This window comes from Marmota marmota, unplaced genomic scaffold (assembly GCF_001458135.2).
Source record: "Marmota marmota marmota unplaced genomic scaffold, marMar, whole genome shotgun sequence".
Classification (NCBI taxonomy): Eukaryota; Metazoa; Chordata; class Mammalia; order Rodentia; family Sciuridae; genus Marmota; species Marmota marmota.
In genome coordinates, this window is record NW_026000102.1 from 417,533 (window position 1) to 442,149 (window position 24,617).

The 24,617-nt window shown below is 42.6% G+C and overlaps 1 protein-coding gene across 7 annotated transcripts in view; it reads right to left on the reverse strand.

Moving 5' to 3' along the window:
• Positions 1–24,617, reverse strand: part of Vps13d (vacuolar protein sorting 13 homolog D) — a 241,475-nt gene that overhangs the window by 209,951 nt on the left and 6,907 nt on the right. For 6 of the 7 annotated variants that reach the window (XM_048783582.1, XM_048783583.1, XM_048783584.1 and 3 more), the window contains 10 exons: positions 22,179–22,256; positions 20,667–20,857; positions 20,488–20,568; positions 11,408–11,524; positions 6,763–6,867; positions 5,409–5,579; positions 4,283–4,383; positions 3,283–3,451; positions 1,624–1,725; positions 1,101–1,302 (listed from right to left, as the gene is read on the reverse strand). In XM_048783582.1, coding sequence (XP_048639539.1) covers positions 1,101–1,302; positions 1,624–1,725; positions 3,283–3,451; positions 4,283–4,383; positions 5,409–5,579; positions 6,763–6,867; positions 11,408–11,524; positions 20,488–20,568; positions 20,667–20,857; positions 22,179–22,256 — 1,317 coding nt within the window. Of the gene's footprint in view, positions 1–1,100; positions 1,303–1,623; positions 1,726–3,282; positions 3,452–4,282; positions 4,384–5,408; positions 5,580–6,762; positions 6,868–10,000; positions 10,020–11,407; positions 11,525–20,487; positions 20,569–20,666; positions 20,858–22,178; positions 22,257–24,617 lie in introns of those variants that run through there. The other variant, XM_048783585.1, reaches the window with a different exon arrangement.

The window sequence follows — 24,617 nt, forward strand, 5'->3', positions numbered from 1 at the left end:
AAAAAAAAAAAAAAAAAAAAAAAAAAAAAAAAAAGTGGGAAAAAGTGGGGGTGGAGGGGATCTGGGGATGTGATTCAATAGTTAAGCAACCCTGGGTTCAATCCCCAGTGCCAAAAAAAAGGAAACGATTATTTATAATAATTATTGGTATTATAGGCACATGCCTACAATCCCAGAAACCTGAGGCAGGATGATCACATGTTCAACTCAAGGCTAGACTCAGGAACTTAGCAAAGCCCTCAGCAACTTAGTGAGGTCCTAAGCAACACAATGAGACACTGTCTCAAAATAAAAAGAGCCAGGTGCAGTGGCGCATGCCTATAATCCCAGCATCTCAGGAGGCTGAGGCAGGAGAATCGAGAGTTCAAAGCCAGTCTCAGCAATGGTGAGGCACTAAGCAACTCAGTAAGACCCTGTCTCTAAATAAAATACAAAATAGGACTGGGATGTGGCTCAGTGGTCAAGTGCCTCTAGTTCAATCCCTGGTATGAAAAATAAATAAATAAAATTAAAATATAAAAAGGACTGGGGATGCAGCTCAGTGGTAAAGTGTCTGGTTTCAATCCCCAGCACTATAAGAAAAATAAATTAATTAATAAGCAAAAATTAAAATTATAATAATTTTTAAAAAGGGTAATGATATGCTCAGTGTTACAGTGCCCCTGGGAGTAATCCCCAGTACTGAAAAAAAGAAAAACTATATTTTTACTTATATTTAACTTTAACCTAAATAATCATTAGTGGCTATGGCTCCCAGACTGGACAGCAAGGCCTAAAGAGAACTTTTGGGCTGCTAGTCAAGCTTTGGAGTTTCAAAATTTGTGAACATGCTCAAATTTAGCTCTCTGACAAAAGTCGCTGCTCAGATCTATTCAAAACTGTGCCAACATCCTTGTTCAGCATGGAGTAGCAATGGAGTCACTCCCAAAACATGTATTCTCTCTGCCTCTATGAACATGAAACAGACAGTTTTCCAAATGTCTCCTTTGGTTGAATTTGAAAATAACCAAGGGCCACTGCACAAATAATGAGCCCATTTTTATGAACCAAGCACCTCCTCTCCCTGTGGCCAGGGTGAGACCGGCCAGTTCCCAGCATACCCAGGATCTCCTCGGGGGTCCACTGCTCCTGCTGCTCTGCCGGCAGTCCTTCCACCGCTCTCCCCTCCGGGTTCTGCTGCCCATACCAGCCACCCCAACCAGGAAACCAGGACTGAAGGTACTGCAGCATCCCACTGCCTCCGCTGGCATCTGGGTCCCCAGGAGAGCTTCCTGGAGAATCAAACTGAGGCTCTCGGAGACTCTGTAGAAAATCACAAGCAGCACATGTGAGTCCCGAGATAGACACAAGCTGTGATACGCCACTGTTTTACCATTTGTCCCAGAAAGAACAAGCGCACATCAAAACTGAAGCACTCCAGAGTGTCTTGGCGGGGCTGGGGCTGGGGCTCAGTGGCAGAGCACTTGGCTAACCCATATAAGGCGCTAGGTTTGATCCTCAGAACCACATAAAAATAAATAAATAAAATAAAAGTATTGTAGCCATCTACAACTAAAAAACTATTTTAAAAAGAGAGAGAGAGAGTGACAGCTCTGAACAAATGTTCTCCACAGCTCATCTCACCTCTGCTAGTTCCTCTTGCTTATAAAAGCGATCATGAACCAGCTCACGCAGGATCTTCAGTTCCTCGAAGCTCTGTTCCTCCTCTATCCGACACATTTCCTCCTGTTTGGGCGAGAGCAAAAGCAAACCCTAGACACTGTAGCTCCGGAGAAGCTGGACACCTTCACAAATCACTACAGTGCCTCAAAGAAATCCATTGGCTGAGATGTGTGCACTGAAAGCCAAGAAACAGACAAGCAGCTGGTTCGGTGTGACCGCTGTCTACAGGTTCAACAGATTTCCCCATCATCAACAGATTCTCCTTGGTCTCAAACACTCCACTAACAAGTTTCACAGCTTCTGGGGCTGATGGCAGCAGAGAGGACACAAACAACCGTCCTTGGTTTCCAGAAGGTCACCGCACGTGCACTGCCCTGCGCAGAACCCTGACGCAGTCACGAAGCGCAACACAGAGGAATGCACGGGCGCCAGCCTGTCATGTGGTCTATGAGCAAGGACATGGTCATTGTAACTTGTCACATACAAGTTCAGCAAAGAGACAGGGCAGCTAGCTGCATACCAAGTCAAAAAAGAAAGTAGACTGAGCTATCCTAAACTGTTTCTTCTACTCCACTATTAAGAGACCATCCGTGTTTTAGCCTGCCCACCTCAGTGGTAATTCAGATTTTTCTCTTCCTCCATGTTTTTGCCTGTGCCTTTGAGAAAACATCCAAAACAAAATGTCTGGTTTATCCCATCTTTTGTAAGTTTCCTATGTTAAAAGCCATGTCTGACACTGATGAAGAAAATACTAACCACATAAGGGGCCGTGACCTCAGGGTGCTGACAGAAGGGGTGAGAATCCCTAGGGATTCAGTACCCCCACTGGACACCATGCAGTGGGTGCTGAAGGGAAAGGGATATTCCTTTTTACTTGGAAGAATTCTCTAAAAAAATGGTTAGTTAAAGAGACATTACCTGAGTCAAATATTGGAAAGGGCCTAAACTGGTACTACAAAAAGTCATGCTCACAAAAGCAAAACAATTCAAGGAACAAAGCAATTCCACTGCCTTCTAGGGGGTGACAGGTAGAGAGACCACAGACGGGGTGGGGGGGGTCCCCTGCCAGGATTCCAGCAGGGGAGGTTCTGGGGTCTCCAGCCCACCGGTAATTCAAATGTGAACTTGCCTTCACAACTTATGGCCCCATTCTGCCTCGCCTCCACCACCAAAAATACCCAAGGTAATCAAGCCACTGGATTATGGGAAATGTAGGCCAAGTCCACAGGGACTAGTTTCAGACCATAGAAGAAAAGATTTAGGCCTCAGATCAGGCTTTGAAGAGATGCAGGTAACCACATAAAAGGCTCCCTGAGTCCTCACAGAGAGCTGGAGGAGGATGGGAGGGGACACAAAGGCCTGGCAGGACTGTGGCCATCTCTTCCTCCTCCTACCCTCGGCTCTCCTCAGGCAACAGAAAGTGAGGGTGCATCTGGCCAAGGCGAGTTTGGAGGCCTTCCAAAAACTTCTCACTCTATTAAAACCCACTCTTCTCTGTGAAATGATGCCCCTTGGCAATAGACTGTTTATTTCCTCACACATCCCATCTCCTTAGGCCTTCAAGAGAATCTGCTTGTCCTCTGAATGAAAACAAGAAACACAAGACAACAGTCCACTCACCTTGTCTTCTGCAGATAGTAGGCCTCCTTTTAACTTGCTGAAATATTTGTCAGTATAAAACACAGCATCATGGGCGCGGTGCAATAAGAAGTCCCAGGTGCAGCGTTTCCTCTGCTCTCTGATCTCATACAAGTTAGCATTCAGAGCAAAATACCACCACTCTCGGCAGCTGCAACAGCCCATGACAATGTATCACTTCTCACACTAAAAGCAATTGCAATGCTACGGGTCCAGGACAGTTCACATACCACCATTCCTCTCCTGAGACGTTTTTTCTCTTCTCAGCCAGCAGTTTATGTCTCAGGCTTATTTTAATGTTAAGCTAAACCCAATATGTTGGGAAAGTAACTCTGCTGCCAGTGAACATCAACTAATTGATGGATAAAACCTGGTGCTCGACTGGTTGATAGTTCCCAGTGTCAGTTCCCTCCACGAAGAGAAAGCCAAGCACTAACCATGCAGCAAGCACATCCCAAGATAACTGACAAGAATGAACCAACAACAGATTTTATATATATATACTCAAGACTTAAAAACTGAATTTCTAGGAAAATATGTGGAAATACAGTTTGATATATCAAGTTTATTGCTGCAACAAGAAGAGGGTTTATTTTTGTTAAGGAAGTTAAAAAGTACAGTAAAATGTACAAAAATGACCAAATAGCCTGGGAGAAAAGACACAGAAAAGTAGATTCAAGGACTATTGCAGAGTATTTACTGCCCACCAGATCCTCCCAGCGCAACCTGAGCTGCTTGCTAAATGAGATGAAGAGGATCTTCTGTCTTTCACTACACTCGACCCAAGTGGAAACTTCAGTTGAATAAATATATAATAAGAATATCAACAATGATAACAGGAATGGCATTTTAAGGGCCAGAAAACCATCGTATTTTATCTCCAACCATCTGTCAAGGCCTATGAGGCATGTTTCTAGTCTAGGTATAAAAAAAGAACATGCTATAAAAATACATTTTGCACACGACTCACATCGGTCCTTACCTCTTGGATACTGCCACTTTTGGTTTCCACTTTCGGAACTTCACTTGCCTCTCCTTCCGCTCCAGCTCCTTGAGGAAGCCCATGATTTGCCGGTACTGCAGCTTTCCATTAGAGATGAAGAGACACTAAGTTAGATCAGATTTGGCTCTTTTACTCAGTTAAGACCTACATCTAACAAGAACATATTACTCAACCCACTGAACTGAAATCCAGTGAAATTGACAGACCAAAACAAGGGCATCCAGGGCCTTGTCTCTCTGAACACTGACAACTTCGTAATTATGTTCACTCCATCTTTTTTTTTTTTTTTTTTTTAAACATATTTATTTATTTATTTATTTAGTTATTGGCAGACACAACATCTTTGTTGGTATGTGGTGCTGAGGATTGAACCCCGGCCACACGCATGCCAGACGAGCGTGCTACCACTTGAGCCACATCCCCAGCCCTTCACTCCATCTCTTGTAGTCTCTGCTTAGCACTTAAAATCAAATCACATCAAACTAACCTGAGATGAACCCAACTGCTGTTATAGTTTGGCTATAAGGTGTCCCCCAAAAGCTTCTGTATCAACATAGGAATATTCAGAAGTGAAATGATGAGATTATGAGAGCTGTAACCTAATCTGTCCATCCTAGTTTGAGTAGACTGACTGGATGGTAACTGTAGGCAGGTGGGGTGTGGCTAGAGTACGTGAGCCACTGAGGGCTTCCCTGGAGGGGTGCACGCTCTATGACCCATTCCCCCCTGTATCTGCTTCCCAATAGCCATGAACGGAGTAGTGGTCCTCTACCAAGCCCTTCCACCATGACACTCTGCCTCACCTTGGGCCCAGAGCAATGGAGTCAGCTGCCCAAGGAGTGAACCTCTGAAACCATGAGCCTAAAAGTTGTTCTTGCCAAGTATTCCAGTTACAGCAACAAAAGCCTAACACGACTGTGTAACAGAATGCGAGGTTTATTGTCTCTGCTTAGCACTTAAAATCAAAAGCTCTGAAGGGAAAAGGCTTCACAGGTATGCTCTTTCCTACTGAGGAGACCATCAAGTATCAAGTACTGTTAACATTCCTCCCTTGCCCCCAGTTACCAGTCTAGTGGGGAGTCTAAGCTTCTGGGAAGGAGTGTACCTGAGACAGCTTCAAGGGAATGGTTTCTAGCTGAATATCACATTCAATTCGGGGACTGTGCCGGGACCTCAGAGGCTCCTTGGAGCAGTTTCTCTTCAAGAGGGCCGATGCACACACAGGCTCCAGGACATAGTGGTGACTGCGACTCTCCATGCTCCTGGCCATGGCCTCCTGTGTGTCACAAGAAAATTTGCTGTGCTCAGACTGCCTTCCTTCTAGTTGTCACTTGGATAATGCTGGGGCTTTGTGGTAAGACCACAGCTTGAGGTGGAAATACTGCACAAGACTCCAAAAATAGCATAAAATTGCTCTGTAATATTTTAAAATGTTATTTCTACATCTTCATAGGTAATATATTCACATGGTTTAAAATTTAAAAGGAAAAAAAAAAATATCTCTTTCCTACTCTCATCCCCAGCTACCCACTTACCATCAGAGGCTGCCAATGGTGCCTACCAGCTGCTTCTGTCTCCCACTGGAGGCTGTACACATTCAGGTAAATCAACAATGGTGGTTTTTTGTTTGTTTTTCTTTGGTACTAGGCATAGAGACTAACATATTTATCATAAAGTTTTGTTGTTTTTTTTTTAGTTGTTGATGGATCTTTATTTTATTTATTTATATGTGGTGCTGAGACTCAAACCCAGCGCCCCACACATGCTAGGCAAGCACTCCACCACTGAGCTACAACCCCAGCCCCTTTATTTTTAATAGTTGTACAATATTCTACAATATGAACTCAATACTTATATAATCGAATTAGCAAAATCAAAACCATATGTACAATAGCCTACAAGTCAAGACAACCCTGGGTGGAGGACAAATGAGTCATTTTCCTCCATTTCACTTAAACCACCTATAATTTCTTTACAAAAAGATTAAGTCCTTTTATCCTTCACAACCAGTAATACTTCATATCCCATGATTCTAAGTATATCTTAAAGGAATGCCACTAAAGGTAGCATTTCAACATAAAATCCATTAAGAGATCCTCTTTGAGAATCAGAACTGGTGCTCTGTTTATTTAAAATCTGGACACCCAGTACATGGTGACTGAGAGATTGGATAACCACGGCATGTTACCTGCAAACAGTAGAACACTATACAGCAGTACGAAGCGATGAACCAACAATATGAATACACCTTAAAAATATAACTTTAAGTGGGGAAAAAAGGCACGTCTATGGCACTCTGACGTAAGTTTAAAATACACACAACTGTACATTGTTCAGAGTCACAGACATCAAGCCCCTCAGGCAAAGACACTGCAGGAGGCGACAACCTGCATGGCGGGAATCCTGTGCCACCTTCCTTCAGAGCCAGCTTCCAATAAAGCCCTGTGCCAGGAACCTACCTGCAATTCCACCTGAGGCAGATCCCCCAATAAAGTGCAATCGACGTCCCAGTAGGTGCCAAACTCTGCCACATCTAACTGCTTTTTCCGCATTAGTTTCTGTACCTGAGGTAAGAAAATCAGGGAAGAAACAGATGACCGTCTTCATTCCTGAATTATTCCCTCACTCAACAACAGGTGTGGAACATCACACACAGGCCCTCTGCAAGGCACTGGGAACACCAAACTGAATTTAAAACATGGCTTTGCTCTCAAAGAGTTCAAAATCTAGCTGGCTGAGGTCATAAACATACAAATAAGTAATTTCCATTACTCAGAAGAAGCAGAGAAAGAATACATAAGATGCTACAAGTGGGGCTGGGCTGGGGCTCAGTGGTAGAGCATTTGCCTGGCATGTGGGAGGCACCGGGTTCACTTAATCCTCAGCACCTTAAATAAATAAATAATAAAGGACCATCAACTAAAAAATATTTAAAAAAAAAAAAAGATGCTACAAGTAAACAAAAAAGATCATTATACAGATAAGTATCAAAATACATATAAGTTTGTCCAGGCAAAGTGACTCACACCTGTAACCCTAGCAACTCAGAAGGCTGAGGCAGGAAGATTGCAAGTTTAAGGTCAGCCTCAGCAACTTAGTGGGGCCCTAAGAAACTCTGGGAGGCCCTGTCTCAAAGTAAAGAATAAAAAATGCTGGTCGGGGCTGAGGCTGTAGCTCCATGGTAGAGCACTTGCCTAGCATGTGTGAGGCACTGGGCTTGATTCTCAGCACCACATAAAAAAACAAATGAATAAAATACAGGCATTGTGTCCATTTACACCTAAAAATATTTTTTTAAAAAGGTGCTGGTGATATGGTTCCATGTTTGAGGATCTCTGGGTTCGATCCCCAGTACCAAAAAATAAAGAAATAGATTTCTCACAAAAGATTGCATAGGAGGAAAGACAGGGTCAAAAAAGCTGTGACACCTTCGGAAGACACTGAACATACCTGTATAACTGGAACTCTGGGTGGAACAGGGGCAGAACTGGTCCATGTGTAGGAAGACATATTTGGAGTGGGGATTCAAGTGAGGAGAAAAGTAGCTTGGAATGTTCCTAAGGATGCTGGGTTGATCAGTGTCCTCCCCCCAAGAAAGGTCAGGTCCACCCAGAAGTTGCGAATGTGACCTTATTTGAAAATAGGGTCTTGGTAGTTACAACTATGACTGTGGGTCCTAATCTAATGGGTGATATCCTTATAAGAAGAAAAAAAGACACAGGAAAAAAGACCAGGCAAGAGAGGCAGAGATCCGACTGAGGCATCGACAAGCCAAGGAGTGTCAGAGATCACCAGGAACCATCAGACACAAGGACAGAGGCATGAGACAGTCTCCTTCAGGGCCTACAGAAGGAACCGACCCTGCAGACCCCTTGAATTCAGATGTCTGGGCTCCAGAACTAGAAATAAACTTCTGCAGTTCTAAGTCATCAGTTTGCAGCAGAGTTTTACAGCAGTCCTTGGAAACAAAGCCACTAGGAAAGGAAGTTAAGCCACACAAGGGAGTTCGGGCTTTAAGTAACACGGAGCCTCTGAAGGTTTGACATAGGCAAGTACCTGTCAGCCCAGAGCAGAGCTTCCCCCTGGTATAGTGGAGAAAACAAGTCAGGAGCCAGTCAAGATGATGAGCAAGTTCACAGGAGAAAGTCCATTTTAGAAACACCTGGCTTCTCTGAGTCCCCCACTCCCAGCCCCAAGCAGGCACAGCCATTGCCCCTGTGCTGCACAAGTCTCCTCTTCCTCTGTGCGCACAGCAATGTGGGAGAGGCTGGGAGGCTCGATGTGAAATGAGTGAAAAGAGCCTGGAGGTCACAGAACAAGGTATTTCATCAGCCCGGAGAGGGCTGACAGGACCCAGGCCCAGGACGACGGTCACATGAGGATGGCAAGGAAGGGCCACATTTGAGACTGTTACAGGGAAAATCAGCAGGACACAGAGGATGTGGAAGTTGAAGAATACGGAGTGGAAGGGTGAGGAGCAGGAGGTCAAACCCTGTCTACAGGGCCACATAGGCCCCGCAGCCACAGGGTCTCTACTGCAGCTACTACCTTGTGGCTGCCGAACAAAGGCAGCCCTGACAACACTAACTTGAGTGTAGCTGGGATGCAGTAAGCTTACACAGGTGGGTGCCAATCTGGCCACAAGCCATCCTTTGCTGACCTCTGCCCTAGAGCTGGACTACCTGGGCCTACTGCATCTCTCTGCTTTGTCCTCCGCCACTGACCTGAGAATAACAGTGGTAGTGAACCTGAGAATTAAATGAGTTAATCTTGTAAAGTGCCAAGAACAGTACCTAGCACATAAAAAGGCTCAAAAGCTATCAGTTGATATTTTTTTTGATAAATAAAAATGAGAGGAGGCCACTGTTTAGGCTAGGCTCTTGCACTAGGCCCCACGAACCAGACTATCAAAATGGAATCACCCACGCTAAATTTACAACCAGTTGAAACTAAGCTGTTTATCTGACCTTCCATAAAAGGACAAATGAGAGACAACAGTCAAATTTCCCAGGCAGGACAGATTCAAGGGGTATGACAATGGGTTTCCTCTGGCTGGTCCTTACATCCTCTAATCTTTACCAGAAGTACCCTGGTCCTTACATCCTCTAATCTTGATCAGAAGTACCCTAAAGTAATCTGACACCAATAAATCAGTTACTTTTCCCATTGCTCTATTCCCCCTTATAAGTAAAGCAACTATGAAATGACCAATCTACTTCTTTCCTGACTGATTTCCTCAGCCCTCTATAACACCAGCCCCTGGGGCAGGGCAGGGCAGCCCATAACACTGACTCTCCTCTCCAGAATGAAATGTTGCCCAATTCTAGAATAGAAAATAAANGAGGGAGGGAGGGGAAAAGTGGGTTTCATGGGGGGAACTGGCAGACAATGTAATGGGATTGCTTTGCCCATGAAGTAGCTGTGGTATAAAATGAAATACACTTGGTCTTTGTCCCCACACAGCTCCTAAAATGATAGGAGCTGTCTTTTGTTATTCACAATGAATCACTTTTTATCACACTTGAGTTTATACTAATGGGTGACTTAGGGTGTTACCCCTAGACAGCCTTAGGATGGGTCAGTCACCAGGTGATTCAAAGGATGGGAATTTCACTCTAATCCCCATTAACCTCTGGGTGTTGGAATAGAGATTAAGCTCTATAAGAAAATTTAAATATGAGGTATGATGGTACACACCAGTAATCCCAGCTACTTAGGAGACTAAGGCAGGAGAACAGCAAGTTCAAGATCCTCCTGGGCAATTTGGTGAAACCCTGTCTCAAAATAAAAAGGGCTGGGAATTAAGCTCAGGGGTAGAGCATTTGCCTGTCACGCGTGAGGCCTTGGGTTCCCCTGGCACTGCAAAAAAAGAAAAAATGAACATGAGATTTGATGAGCTTCTAGACTGCTGAACCCTAGAGGATAAAGCATAGGCCCCTCTTCATCAGCTGTTCATCTGCATCCTTTATCATATCCTTTATAAATTGGTAGTGCTTCCCTGAGTCAGTGAACCATCCTGGCAAATTATCAAACCTGACAACAGATCACAGAAACTGTGGCTTTATGGCTGTCAGTCAGAAGGACAGGTCACAACCTGAAACCTACAACTGACATCTGATGTGGGGTCCAGCCAGTGGCCTGAGCCTTCACCTGTGGGGCCTGAACCACTCTGGCTGGGGCCAGAACTGAATTCAATTATAAGATATCTATTTGCCCTCTGCTGGAAAACTGCCTGGTGGGGCAGGGCAGACTCCCACATACCTCGTGTCAAAGACAATAACAGTCAAGTTACACAATCAGCCTAGGTGTCCACAGACAGGTGAATGGATAAAGAAAATGTGGAATATATACATAATGGAGTTTTGTTAAGGTGTAAAGAAAAATAAAATTATGTCATTTCCAGGAAAACGGATAGAACCAGAAAGCATCATGTTAAGCAAAATAAGTCAGTCTCAGAAAGACATTTATCATATTTTCTGTTACATGTGGAAGCTAGGGGGGAAAGGAAAATGGACATCATGAAAGTAGAAGTAGAAGGGAGAGTAACAGGGTAGAGAGGAAAGAGGGAGGGTATGGGAGGAACTAGGGAGTGAAACTATGCTACATGCATGAACCACACGCCACATGAACCCACCGTTCTGCTTAATATGTACCAATAAAAAAAAAAAAAAGTACAATATAAAAATAGAGAGAAAGTGTCTTATCAGACAAGCCTAAAACACCACAGAGGCATGAACATGAAGGTCAAAAGAGAGGTAGAGAATGGAGTTCAGGATGTGCTTTCCACATCCACTGGCAAAAATTCATATGTAGCAGCTGAAACTATGAAACACAATGAGTGAGAAAAAAACAGATGACGTCCTTCCTGCCCCTCAGTTTCTAGTGCATAAAATGAAAGTGATACAACCTAAGTAGAACATCAACTGTTTCCCTATCTCAGCAGACTAGGTTTGTTGTCTTCAGATAAAGAGACAGGCATCCTACCAAGGAATATAGTAGAAAAGAATGCACCCTCATCTCCCCACCACTGCAGGACAAAAGGCAGAGTCCTGAAACCCTAGAACACGGCCTTCCTCCCAGCTTGGAATCACATTTCATACTCACAGGCTCATTCACAGCATTTTGCATGGATACATTCTTAATGCAGATGCCAAATGCAAAAGGGTGGGAAGGATTGGTGACACCGTCTTCAAAGCGTAAATGGACATCTTGAATTTTTAACTGCAACGGGGAGAATTTAAAAAAAAAAAAAAAAAACAAACATTTAGATGGAATTCTATAGGTAGAGGACAAACTGCCCTTGAGCCACACAGGTACATCATAGCAGGCATTTTACACAAACATAACACACATATCCTCTATTCTGTAAATTCCTAAAAATTATAATTATCAGCTGCACCTGAATGATATTTCTTTGTGATTAGTGTCATCTCAACAAGAAAGCTACAATATTGCTGGACATGGTGGCATATGCCTGTAATCCCAGCGGCTCCAGAGGCTGAGGTAGGAAGATCACAAGTTCAAAGCCATCTCAACAACTTCGAGGCCCTAAGCAAGCCAGCAAGATCCTGTTTTTTAAATAAAATACAAGGGGCTGGGGATGTGGCTCAAGCGGTAGAGCGCTCGCCTGGCATGCGTGCGGCCCGGGTTCAATCCTCAGCACCACATACAAGGATGTTGTGTCCGCCGATAACTAAAAGGATAAATATTAAAATTCTGTCTCTCTCTTTAAAAAAAATAAATAAAAATAAAATAAAATAAAAGGCTGGAATGGGATGGGGATATAACAGGCAAGTACAGTGCTTGCCTTGCATGCATGAAGCCCTGGGTTTAATCCCCAGCACCACAAAATGGTGGTGGCGGGGGAGATGCTGGGGATGTGACTCAGTGGTTAAGCACCCCTGAGTTCAATCCCTGAAACCAAAAAAGAGAACACCATTGTATTCTTCCCACTCTTGTTTTTTGCTGCTGCTGCTGCTGCTGCTGTTGTTGTTTTGATACTAGGGACTGAACCCAGGAACACTCAACACTGAGCCACACCCCCAGCCCTTTTTATTTATTTATTTTGTGACAGGGTATCGCTAAGTTGCTGAGGCTGGCTTTGAACTTGCAATCCTCCTGCCTCAGCCTCTCAAGTTGCTGGAATTACAGGTGTGCACCATAGTGGCCAGCTGTGCTACCTTATCTTGTATGTCCCAGTATTTAAATCCAGAAACACCAGCAAGGCACGTAAACTTTCTATATATGTATACATATATGTATTTCTCCTGGCCCTATAAGGGGGCTTCAGAAAAGTCACTCTCTGTCAGTGAATTAAAAGTAACATAGAAAATAAAAAGACAANAAAAAAAAAAAAAAAAAAAAAAAAAAAAAAAGATATCTCTATGGCCAATAGACATATGGAAAGGTCCTCAACATCACTGCCCATTAAGGAAATACAAATCAAAAGCACGAGGAAGGGCTGGACTGTGGCTCAGTAGCATAGTACTTGCCTCGCACTGAGGAGGCCCTGGGTTCGATCCTCAGCACCACATAAAAATAAATAAATAAAATAAAGGTATTGGGTCTATCTACAACTAAAAAAAAAAGCACAAGGCGATGGCACTTCACGCCCACTATTGATAGGGAATGAGTGGTGGGAGCACGAGGTTAAGGTTAAGGGAATACTTCTATCAACTGAGCCCACTGTGCTGACCCCACAGGCTTTCTCAGCCCTGCATGACTTTGTACAGTACTCAGTAAACTTCCTCTGCAGGGGAAATGCAGGCCCAAAACACTCATAAGATCACAAGTTAGCCTGAAGGGGGCACTTTTGTGACCCTCACACAAACCATAATCCAGAACTCAAGAAGGTAAAGAAAATTCCCCCACTCATAAAATCTGTAAGAAAAGGTTCCAATTAGAACCAGTCAGCAAGGGCCAAAGTGACCTAGAGTTGTCGAGCACAGTGGGAAATTCAAAGTCTGATGTCAAAAGTCAAGAGATAAGGAGGCTAAGGTTGTGGCTCAGCAGTAGAGCACTCGCCTAGCACGTGTGAGGCCCCGGGTTCAATCCTCGGCACTACATAAAAATAAATAAATAAACGTATTATGTCCAACTACAACTAAAAAATAAATATTAAAAACAAAAAAAAAAATGTCAAGAGATGGACCTGGGCAAGACTGTCTGGAAACTCCTCCGGGACCCCCAATAAAACTAGAAGCAGGGGCTGGAGATGTGGCTCAAGCGGTAACGCGCTCGCCTGGCATGCGTGGGGCGCTGGGTTCGATCCTCAGCACCACATAAAATAAAATAAAGATGTTGTGTCCACTGAAAACTGAAAAATAAATATTAAAAAACATTCTCTCTCTCTCCCCACCCCTCGCCCCCCCCTCTCTCCTCCTCTCTCTCTTTTAAAAAAAAAAAAAAACTAGAAGCAGGAGAGGTGCACTATCCCTCTCCTCTCCAAGAGGACTCACTCTCTCCTTGACAGCATCCCCTTCTCCCCTTTCCTATGCCTTCTAATAAGCTCGAGTCTGTTACTCTGAGCAAACTGTCTGAAATCTTTCTGGCCTGGTGGCAAGGGGTGGGGCTCTGTGCTGCCTCAGTCTTGCAGAAGCCTCTGGCCTGGAACACTTGGGTTCCCTGCCTGCTCATCATCAGTTCCCCTGTCCTTTCTGGGTGCTTCCTCTGCTCAGTCTCGCCTGGACCTCCATTCTCCACCTAAGATTCTTGGTGACTAGAGAAAAAATTGAGGTAATGGATGGGTTTGGGCTAGAGCACACTCTAGTAAAAATCTGCAGATCTCTTGATTGGAACTCAGACACACAGCCCTCAGGGGTAAGAATTAAGGCTTTCACCCTCCATCTTTTTGGAGAACAAATCTCGCCCACTGGAAATTGAAAGGTTCTTGGCAAGGACAATACCTTTGTAGAGTCCTAAGGCCAGTGAGCACAAGATTCTGAACCCCAAAGCCTGTTAGCATAAAGAGACCCCTTTCTCTTCATCTCATCCTCTCATCTTTCTCTTCACACCAACAAAACCTAATAGGACCTCACTCAAGGCTCAAATCAGTGGGAACTTTAATTCACGTCTAAGGTAAAAGTGTACCCTCCATCTCTGGGTCAGGATGCCCTATTCAATGCTTCCTGGGCTGAAAATGGCAACTGTCCTTACTCCTTAGCCACCTGCCTGATATCTACCCCTCTGAGGCCTACATATAGAAGCTGATTGAGCAATTGCGCAAACTGGTCTGAAACTAGAAAAAAAAGCTTCACTTTTAAATCCAAGCTGCTGAGGACATAAATGGCTGTTGTGTATCTTTTTTTGTGTGTGTGTGTGTGTGTGTGTGTGTGTGTGTGTGTGTTACTGTGGATTGAGCCCAGGCCTTGTGCACGCGTGGCAAGCACTCTATCACCTGAGCTACATCACCAGCCCTGTTGTATTTTTGCTTATACTCTGGAATTCTGCTAAGTTCCTCACAAAATGCTAGAGAAAGAGGGAGACAGAGCGAACGGGAACTGGAAAGGCCAGATGCACCAGGAGCCAGACCTTTTTAAGGATGCTTAAGACATCTGCACCTATAAGCCAGGGAATGTCAGGGGACACCCCACTTCCCACAAAGTTTTTCTCTTCCCTCCAGATGGGGAACAACTGCACAGGGAAAGAAAGTGGAAAGATCCCATGTGTATGTTTTCTTTTTCTCAAGAATCTTCCAGAAATCCACCCTCTCCCCCAAATCTTATGGGCTGACACATTAAGTATCTGGGCTGACTCTAATCTGATGTGTTCCTGTACTGGAGTAATTACAGCCGTGTCCTTTTTTTTTTTTTTTGGTAGTGCTGGGGATTGAGCCCAGGGCCCTGTGCATGAAGGGCAAGCACTCTACCAACTGAGCCATGTCCCCAGCCCTTTCCTATCCTTTTTTGAAAATCTCATTATTAAGCTCATGTTTTTTCTACTGAATTCACCTTTGGTCCTATATAAATTAATATATTTTTTTTTCCAATTAGTCGTGTTTTATCTAACTAGTCTTTTGTTTGTTTGTTTTGTTTTATAGCCTTCTGGTTTATCCTGTCTTTATTCAGGGGCCAATTATTCAAGGGTTAACTCTCAAATACACTGGAAATGGAACAAGAGCATTCTCTTTGAAGGTTCTAAAAATGATGATAAACAATGGTGACGAATGAAGTGGCTCTACCTCATGGATGGACAAGTGGCTGATTCAGTGTCTAGACAGGATTGGGAGAAACTGGCTCAGCCCTCCCCACTGTTCAGGCCTGTCCCAGGTCTCCAGTCTATAATCCACTGCTCACTCACATAAAGGGCATCTGGAACAGGATCTGTTGTAACTTCTAAAGGGTGAAATTTGACAGTCTGCATAAGAAACATCTGTAGCTTTCTGTCTCTGGTTTTAAAAAAAAAAACAATTACAAAATCTTTATTTCCGGGGCTGGGGCTGTAGCTCAGTGACAGAGCACTTGCCTAGCACATGTGAGGCACTGGGTTCAATCCTCAGTACACATAAAAATAAATAAACTAAAGATATTAAAAAAAACACTTTGGCTCAGGATATAGCTCAATGGCAGAATGTTTGCTTAGCATACATGAGGCCCTGGCTTCATTCCTCAACACCACTAAAAAGTAAAATAAAATAAATCTTTATTTCCTCTTTTTTATGTGTACTTATGCACTCCTGCATATTGTATATTGTGTCTACATAGTGTTTACATGGTACCAAAATTGGCTTATAGATAAATGAGAGCTCATAAAATTAAATTTAAAAGAAATGGATCCAGGGCTGGGATTGTGGCTCAATGGTAGAGTGCTTGCCTAGCACGGGCAGGGTCAAGGTTCAATTCTCAGCACCACATAAAAATAAAGGCATTGTGTTGTGTCCATCTACACCTAAAAAATAAATATTTAAAAAACAAAAAGAAAGAAAGAAATGGATCCAGATGCCTTTTAAATCAAGTAACAAATAAACAAAATGATCAATTTAAATTGATTGGAAAAAATAAAAATAAAGATGTCTTTATAATTACTAATCCATACATTTCCCTAGGAGTTGGGCAATCAATAGAGCATTGGTCGGTTAAAAAATGTTTGAAATGTGAAATGAAATATCCATTGTTTTTAGCATTTTTCTTTGGCAGGAAGAAAATAGCTTACAATGTTAACTAGACTGAAATATTAGCTTTCATGGGTAATCTAAGGTGAAGAGTTAAAAATTGGCAAATTAGATTTAACATAAATGGGACTGATCTTTATATATTAGAGGAGATATCTGATTAATTTGCAAAGTTAAGATTCTAAAACATCAACTGCTAAGTATAAAATAAAGTATTCTTGCCTTCTTAAATTCTGTGAAACAACATATGTTTTTACAAACAGTTGATAAATGGAAAAACAGTTTAAGATTACTGTTTCTGGGTCTTCACTAAAAGCAAGGTTACTAAGAGCTAAAATTCTAATTAACAATGTAATTCTATATGCAAAAAATACAAAGGATTTAATCTGTGCTTGAATTGGAAAAATGTATTTCATCTAATTAAAGAGAATTTGTCTAAATTTAGCAATTTCATAAGGATTTTTTTCAAAATGCAAACTTAAAAACAGTCAGCAACTAGGAAAGAGATATAAGAAAGCTATAGGTACAAAAATATACTTGGTAAGGAAAAGAAAATGTTTTTAGATGAAAAAAGATTAGAATAAGATTTTCGTCTTAAATTCCAAGACAAAAAAGAGAGGACAAAACTACAGATGTAAAGAAGTTGCAGAGTATCTAAGTAAGTTACACAAGGTTTGTGGAAGATAAATCTTAAAAGAGTTTGTGTATGTGATTAAGTTGGCTATAATTAGTACAGTTAATTAAAGATATGTAAGGGTTTTTCCTAAAGTCAAATTTTCAGTGTACTGATACAAAACCACAATCTAATTCTCTATGTGTTAAAACAGAAAGGTTTTCTTAAAACATTGATCTGCTCTTATTTGTCAAAATAATTTCTTGGGTCTATTAGGGAAACTAAACTTTAAAGGAATTAGGGTTCATACCATTTTAAAGTCTTTTAAATGATTGTTTTATAATTCTAGTTAAATAATTAACCCTTATTTGAGGTTATTACACTATAATTAACACTCTAAAACTGTGAGACTAAAGATATGTATACATCTGAGAACTAAATGTGTTTGTCCAAATTTTGTCCAAGTGTTATGTAAAAATATGAAAGCTATGTAGGTCTGATACAGGCAAGGTAACCAATAAATGCTCTTTTTCATACATGTATCTGACATAAAAAGGGCCACACCACCATTTAAAAACCTGGCTTACATCGATTTGCTTTGACTACATAAGTGTTTTATGTCAATGACACATTTATACATCAGATAGTGAGCCTGCTTCTGATAATTAACACTGTTTCCTGAACTTATAATAGATAAAGCTATTCTTTAATTTTTGTCAATGCTGCTAACCTATGCACAACTGTGATGACAGTTATCCTATACTATGGATTCTTTAAAAGTTAAAACTAAGCTAACGTTAAGGAGAGCTATGTCACTATAACACTAATTATACTGTTGTTTTTTTTGTATACTAGGTTTTTTGTTGTTGTTTTGTTTTTGTTTTGGTACTGGGGGTTGAACCCAGAGATGCTTATACTGAGCCACATCCCTAGTCCCTTTTTATATTTTATTTAGAGGCAGGGTCTCACTAAGCTGCTGTTCTAAGCTTTATATTTTAAAAGATTTGTATAATTGGAGGACAAGATTACATCTGATGTTGGGTGCAGTGGCACATGCCTATAATCTCAGTGGCCCGGGAGGTTGAGGCAGGAAGATCACGAGTTCAAAGCCAGCCTCAGCATCTTAGCGAGGCCCTAAGCAACTTAGCATTTTACCAAGCTGGTGTTCTCCAAACTGAAACTGTTAGTAACAGTAGCTCTTTCAGATTTATATAAAAATAACAAATTTAGTTGGGGATTTACTTATGTCACTTAATGTTTTATAACTGGATAAAAGTAACCTGCCATCAATAAGTGATAAAGATTTTATGTCATTCTTTACACTGGGATGAAATTTAAATATATTTTTCGAAGGTTATAAGGAAAGTCACATCTGTTCGAAGGTTGACAATGTGGAATATGAAAACATTTTGCCACTTTTTCCACAAAAAGGAATTGAGAGCTTTCTTAGCCTATTTCATTCAAGTTTCAGATGTAATGTGTTATGTTTACTGATATTCAGATATACTCAGGAAATGAGAAATTTGTAGAATGATATTTTTAAAAGAGGCAAAGATTAGCTTAAAAAATAAAACACTTTAGCTGGGCACGGTGGTGCATGCCTGTAATCCCAGCAGCTCAGGAGTCTAAGGCAGTAGGATCACAAGTACAAAGCCCATCTCAGCAACAGCGAGGCGCTAAGCAACTTATGCCCAAAGATAAGATTTTTTGTTGTAAACATTACTGTGATTTCAAAATAAAAAGGGATAGAATACATAACAAAGTAAAGGTTCCAGTAAGTTATAAAAGGTACCTAAAGGAAAGGCTATAAAAAAAGTTTTTAAAGTATGTGGGGGTCAGCAGAGGGGGCCCAGTTTATAGAATTATTCCCTTACCTCCTGTTCCCACCACTCACATTCCCTGTCATTCCCCTACAAAGACTCATAAATTTATCAACTCAATATGACTTGAAATTCTTTATATGAAATGTCCGCAAGAGGCAACTCCATAGAGAAAGTAGATTAGTGGTTGCTAAGGAAAGCAGAAAGGAACTGGTAAGGAGTACCAATTCAACGTGAGACTCTCTGGGGATCATGAAAATGTTCTAAAACTACATAGCAGTGATCAATGCACACCGTAAATATTCTAAAAAAACTAAACCATTTTCTGGTGTATGAACGATATCTAAATAAAGCTGTTATTAAAATTAAACTAAAACAAAAATAACAAGTATTCAGTTTTTAAAAATCAATGACAAGCCAGGCGAAGTGGCACACACCTATAATCCCAGTGGCTCGGAAAGGTGAGACAGGAGGATCACGAGTTCAAAGTCGGCCTCAGCAACTTAGAGAAGCCCTAAGCAACTCAATGAGACCCTGTCTCTAAATAAAATACAAAAAAGGGCTGGGGATATGAGTCAGTGGTTAACTGCCCCTGAGTTCAATCCCTGGTACCAAAAAAAAAAAAAAAATCAATGACAGCTAAAATAAATATTAAATAACTGCCTGAAACAGAATTCAAAGTAGTCACTTCAAGCGTACCAATCTTTTTGTCAAAGTAGGAAAGTTAGGAAACCAACTACCCAGACTCTGTTTTTTGGGGGGAGCATGACATTTGGCTTGGGTCGCCTTGGCATTTCAAGAAAACCCTGGTGGTCATAAGTATGGGCTAACTTTCATGATATTCACGAAAATCAGCAAGGACCCTGATTTAGTTTTGAAGACAAAACAAAACTGTAACTATAGGGCTGGGGATGTGGCTCAAGCAGTAGCGCGCTCGCCTGGCATGCATGCAGCCCGGGTTCGATCCTCAGCACCACATACAAACAAAGATGTTGTGTCCGCCGAAAACTATAAAATAAATATTAAAAAAAAAAAAATTCTCTCTCTCTCTCTCTCTCTCTCTCTCCCCCCGCCCTCTCTTTAAAAAAAAAAAAAAAAATGTAACTATAGTAGAAAACATGACCAATCACCCTAGCACTGTAACTCATCAAACTGCCATCAGGTAGATGCATGAGAGGTTAACTACCTTCATGGGCCGCTCACAATTTGCTATATAATCTACTAGACACCAGGTATCAAGCTCTCTCATTTCACAGATGAAGGAACTTGAGATCAGAGTGTGATTTGCCCTGAAACCACAGAATCATCAAGGCATCAGCAGCCTGGCTTCTGAGGATATGCATTCTTTAGCAAGTGGGATTCAACACTCAAAAAGAAAGTGCAGTAAGGGAAATGGAAGTTAAATGAGAACTCCTACTCGCAGCAGCTGAAGAAGAAAAGCCCACGTCTGGCACACAGCACAGGCCTGCTTTTCAGGTTTTCCTTTTGGCCCAGCCTGCAAACGGGCACACCTGAGCAGCCAACCCTCCACACACCCTGCATTGGTAAAACCCACAAGAAACAAGCAACCAAGAAGTGAAACACATTTAAGCCTGAGAGATCCCTTTCATGTTTACTCTTATAAAAAGTCAATGTGACTTACTTCGATGTTCTCCACAATTCTCGTAACAACTGAGGCAGTAACTGAATACCAGTAGGATTCCCCTTTCTGCTGGCGCTCATTCTGCAAGGGAAAGAACCAGTGTTAGTAGAGTCTAGTGCTTGCTCATCTCGGGAGTGTCCCCACAAATGTCCCTGCAGCCAAAGCACTCTCTGCCTTGCCTTCCACTTCTCCTCCAGGGCTTGAAGGAGCGCTTTCTTGCGTTCCCTTTCCAACAGCTTCTCCTTTTCATCGTTGAAGTCCTGGATTTTCTCAGGGGCTCCAATTAAGTGGAGGCTGGAGATAGAGATCACCCAGGGGTCCACATGTGGGCGGTAAAAGGGGATCTGAAGAGTCACTTTTCCAATGAAGCCTGGGAGCAGAAGGAAAGACTCATTAAATGCCTGTGCACAATTTTAATTCTTGCCATTTCTCAGACTTTTTCTAGTTCCCTTTACAGGGCATGATTACTTTCGCCATTTATTTTTTAATTTAAAAAATTATGCAGCAGATTCTTCCACATGTGAAACAAGTTGAGCTCTGTGACAGCCAGGCAAAATGCAGCAAGCTGGAAAAAGCTCAGCGAGACACCACACCAAAGGCAGCCTCCCTCCTCTGGAAACTCTCCCTAGCTGGACCCCCTTTAAACTTTCTTGGGGTGTCTCTTACCACTGCACACACATAAGCCCTGGACACAAAACTCATTTCTTGTTAATTAAGAACCAGTTGGTTGACAACTACTCCTTGGAAGTTATCAGACCTACACTCTTTCCAACCTTGACAGAGCCATCACTAACTGAAACACAGATAGCCAGCCCTGTATGGCCACTGTAATAAAGAACTCTGAGAACCACAGCTGAAGAGAAAGTTAAATGGCCTGACAAACTCGTGATACTTGTTTCCCAAGTCCTTCCATTTCTAGCCAAGTCTCTCAGAATATAAGCTTTCTTTAAGTCCAGAGCCCTGGCTGCAAGAATCACAGAGCCTCTGCATGTACTAGAGGCTCTCTCGAGGACCCCACAGCCCACCTACAACTGTGCCTCTGAAAGCAGCAAACAGTATCAGTGTGATCATTACCCTCTGAGATACAGAACTCAAGAAGAAGCTACCTGTCAGATTAAGATAAGAGAATGGCCTTGACATTGACATTTTTCTTCTTCCTTTCTTTTTTAGAGTTCTGGGGATGAACCCAGAGCCTTGCACATGCTCTACTACTAAACTACCTCCCAACCCTATTACCTTATCTTCAATATTTATGATGACTTTTATACAATTTTATATGTCCCAGGTTACAAAGCCAAAAATGGCAAATACAAAATTAAATTTAAGCATAGTATTCCAGAGCCCACCTCTTATTCAAAAACCTCTCAGTAACATCTATCATGAATCCTCTGTAAGAACCCTCTGTATCTGGAACAGAGGTTCTCACACCTTAGTAAACATCAGAACCACTTGGGGTGCTTATTAGACATGTGGGCTATTCTGACTCTGTGGGCCTGGGGATCACCTGATCTCCCCACTGCCAGCCCCAGGAAATGCTGACACAGTGGCTCAGAGACCAGGCTCCAAGACTGAGTTCAACTCACACTTCCTATCCTTCCTTTTCCTCAAATAGACAAACTCCAAGGCTCTTAGTTTTCATTTCCAAATAATCTGAGATCCAAAACTTGCTCCCTCTCTTTACTTCCACATACCAGCTTTGACTTCAAAGGGCAATTCCAGTTCTTTCAAGGCATCCTTCTTTAAGGGCAGGTTTTCTAATTCAACAGCACCTGAAAGTAGAAACATAAACCATTCATCCAACAAAAATACTAGGTGCCTACTATGTGCAAAGCACTGAAGGTTAAAGGGAAAGTTTTACACCTAGAACAGGGCCATGCTACCAGCTACCCATATGTTTTACTGTAATACAAATTTCCTGATCACCCATTCTGACATGTACATGACAGCTAGAGGCTTAACAGCCTTGGAGAGTTCAGGCAAAGCTCTAACTTCTTCCATAACAGGCCAGACAGTAAATAGCTTAGGCTTTCTATACGTTACATATTCTCCTTTTACTTATGTATTGGTTTTCTGTTGTTGTGGGGGCGAGGGTCTCACTATTATTGTCCAGGATGGCCTTAAATTCTTAGTCTTAAGCCATCTTCCTGCCTCAGTCTCCCCATAGCTGGGACTACAGCACACATACTGTACCCAGTTTTGTTTATTTATTTTTTCAACAAGGCTTAAAAAACATCAAAGCCATCCTGAGCCAGCAGGTCAGATCTGGCCCGCTGGCCTATGTGCAGACCCCAACTTAGGCTAATACTTCCCACAGGACCATCAATATCCAACTCCCTAGGATAAAAGGTAGGCTCCTGGGCCCCATCCCCACACCTACCAGATCAGAACCTGTGAGACTGAAACACAGGAATCTGCCTTTTTTTTTTAATCTTTATTTAATTAATTCATTTATATGTGGTGCTGAGGATCGAACCCAGGGCTTCACACGTGCTAGGTGTGCACTATACCACTGAGCCCCAGCCCCAGAAATCTGCCATCTTAACAAGCTGTCCCCACCTTCGTCCCTCTCCCCCAAAATAAGCGCAGTGCACAAAATGTTCACAAGCTCATGGATTAGCTCAATGAAACTGGTCATCAAAGGAAGTCCTCACTGTCTTCTGGAAAGGCCTCTTCCGTGAGCTCACCCTCTGCACCACCACCTGCAGGTGGATGGGCACTTGGCCAGAAAGCAAAGGAAGACCAGGAACCACTGAAGGGCCTCCTCAGTCCCTGCTTCATGATGGCTTAAACCCAGAAGTTCACAGACCAGAAAGCAGAATGTCCTCCAAAGGCCCATGTGCTAAAGGCTTGGTCCCCGGCCACTGGTGCAATTGGAAGGTGATGGAACCTTAAGTGGCGGGCCCTAACTAGAAGTTAAGTCATTGGGGGCATGACCTTGAGGGAATATTGGTGCCGGACCCCTTCCTGTTTTTTTTTTCCAGCTGCCATGAGGTAAACAGTACTCCCCACCAAAGGGTGCTCCTGCGACCTGGCCACAGGCCCAGAGGCAATAGGGCCAAGCAACCATGGACTGAAACCTCTGAAACCGTGAGCCAAATAAACCTCTCCTTCTTTTAAGTTGATTAGCTCAGGTATTTCATCACAGTAACAGAAAGCCAACTAACACACTCTCCCAGCCATGGGAGCCTTCCGTTCATTCACACATACTGAGCCCTACTCTGTACTTGGCCCTGTGCTGGCCACCAGGAACATAAGGAGAGAAAGTAGGATCCTCAGCCCCAAACCTCTGGGGAAGGAGCCATGATTTTACAAAACTGAACAATACAAGACAATTTCTGAGCCACTCAAATCTGTCTGAGATCTGTACTTTCAAAAACAGGTAAGGAGATCACAGCAGTGCCGCCTGTAATCTCAGCAACTGAGGCAGGACCACCACAAGTTCAAGGCCAGCTTCAGCAACTTAGCAAGACCCTGCCTCAAAATAAAAATAATAAAAAGAACTGGGGATGTGGCTCGGTGGTTTAGCACCCCTGGGTTCAATCCCTGATACCAAAAAAAAAAAAAAAATTATAAAGCTGTTCACTTATTTCCAGGCAGACAATTTACAGGCATGTTCATGGATGATGGATGTCTTATCCCAAAATTCCTCATGCTTGCTTAGCATGCTCAAAGCCCTGGGTTCAATGCCCCGCGCGCGCGCGCGCGCACACACACACACACACAAAATCTCAAAATCAGATTAGCAAGAAATCTATTCCCTGAAACTGGGATGAATTTAGAGGTTGGACATTTTTCAGCAATCTCTATTGATTCCTGGATTGCTTTCCTTTGTTCCCAATTATTTAAAGGGTCAGTCAGAGGCCCAGAGCTTATAAAAAGAAAAAGAAAAAAAAAGAGGAAATTGAAGTTGAGGGTTACCAATTTGAAGATATGCCCACAGACCAAAGTTCAGACCCCTCCCCTGACGCTGGCAGACTCTTCCTGGAAGTTTTCAGCCCTTGCTCACAGGCTTCACTCTAGCTGGAGAGAGGTGACTACCCATGGCCACCCATCAAAATACTATTAAGTCCACCCAAAAGCTAATCCACAGTCCTACAGACTGCATGAAAAGCACCCCTGCTCAGCTCCAC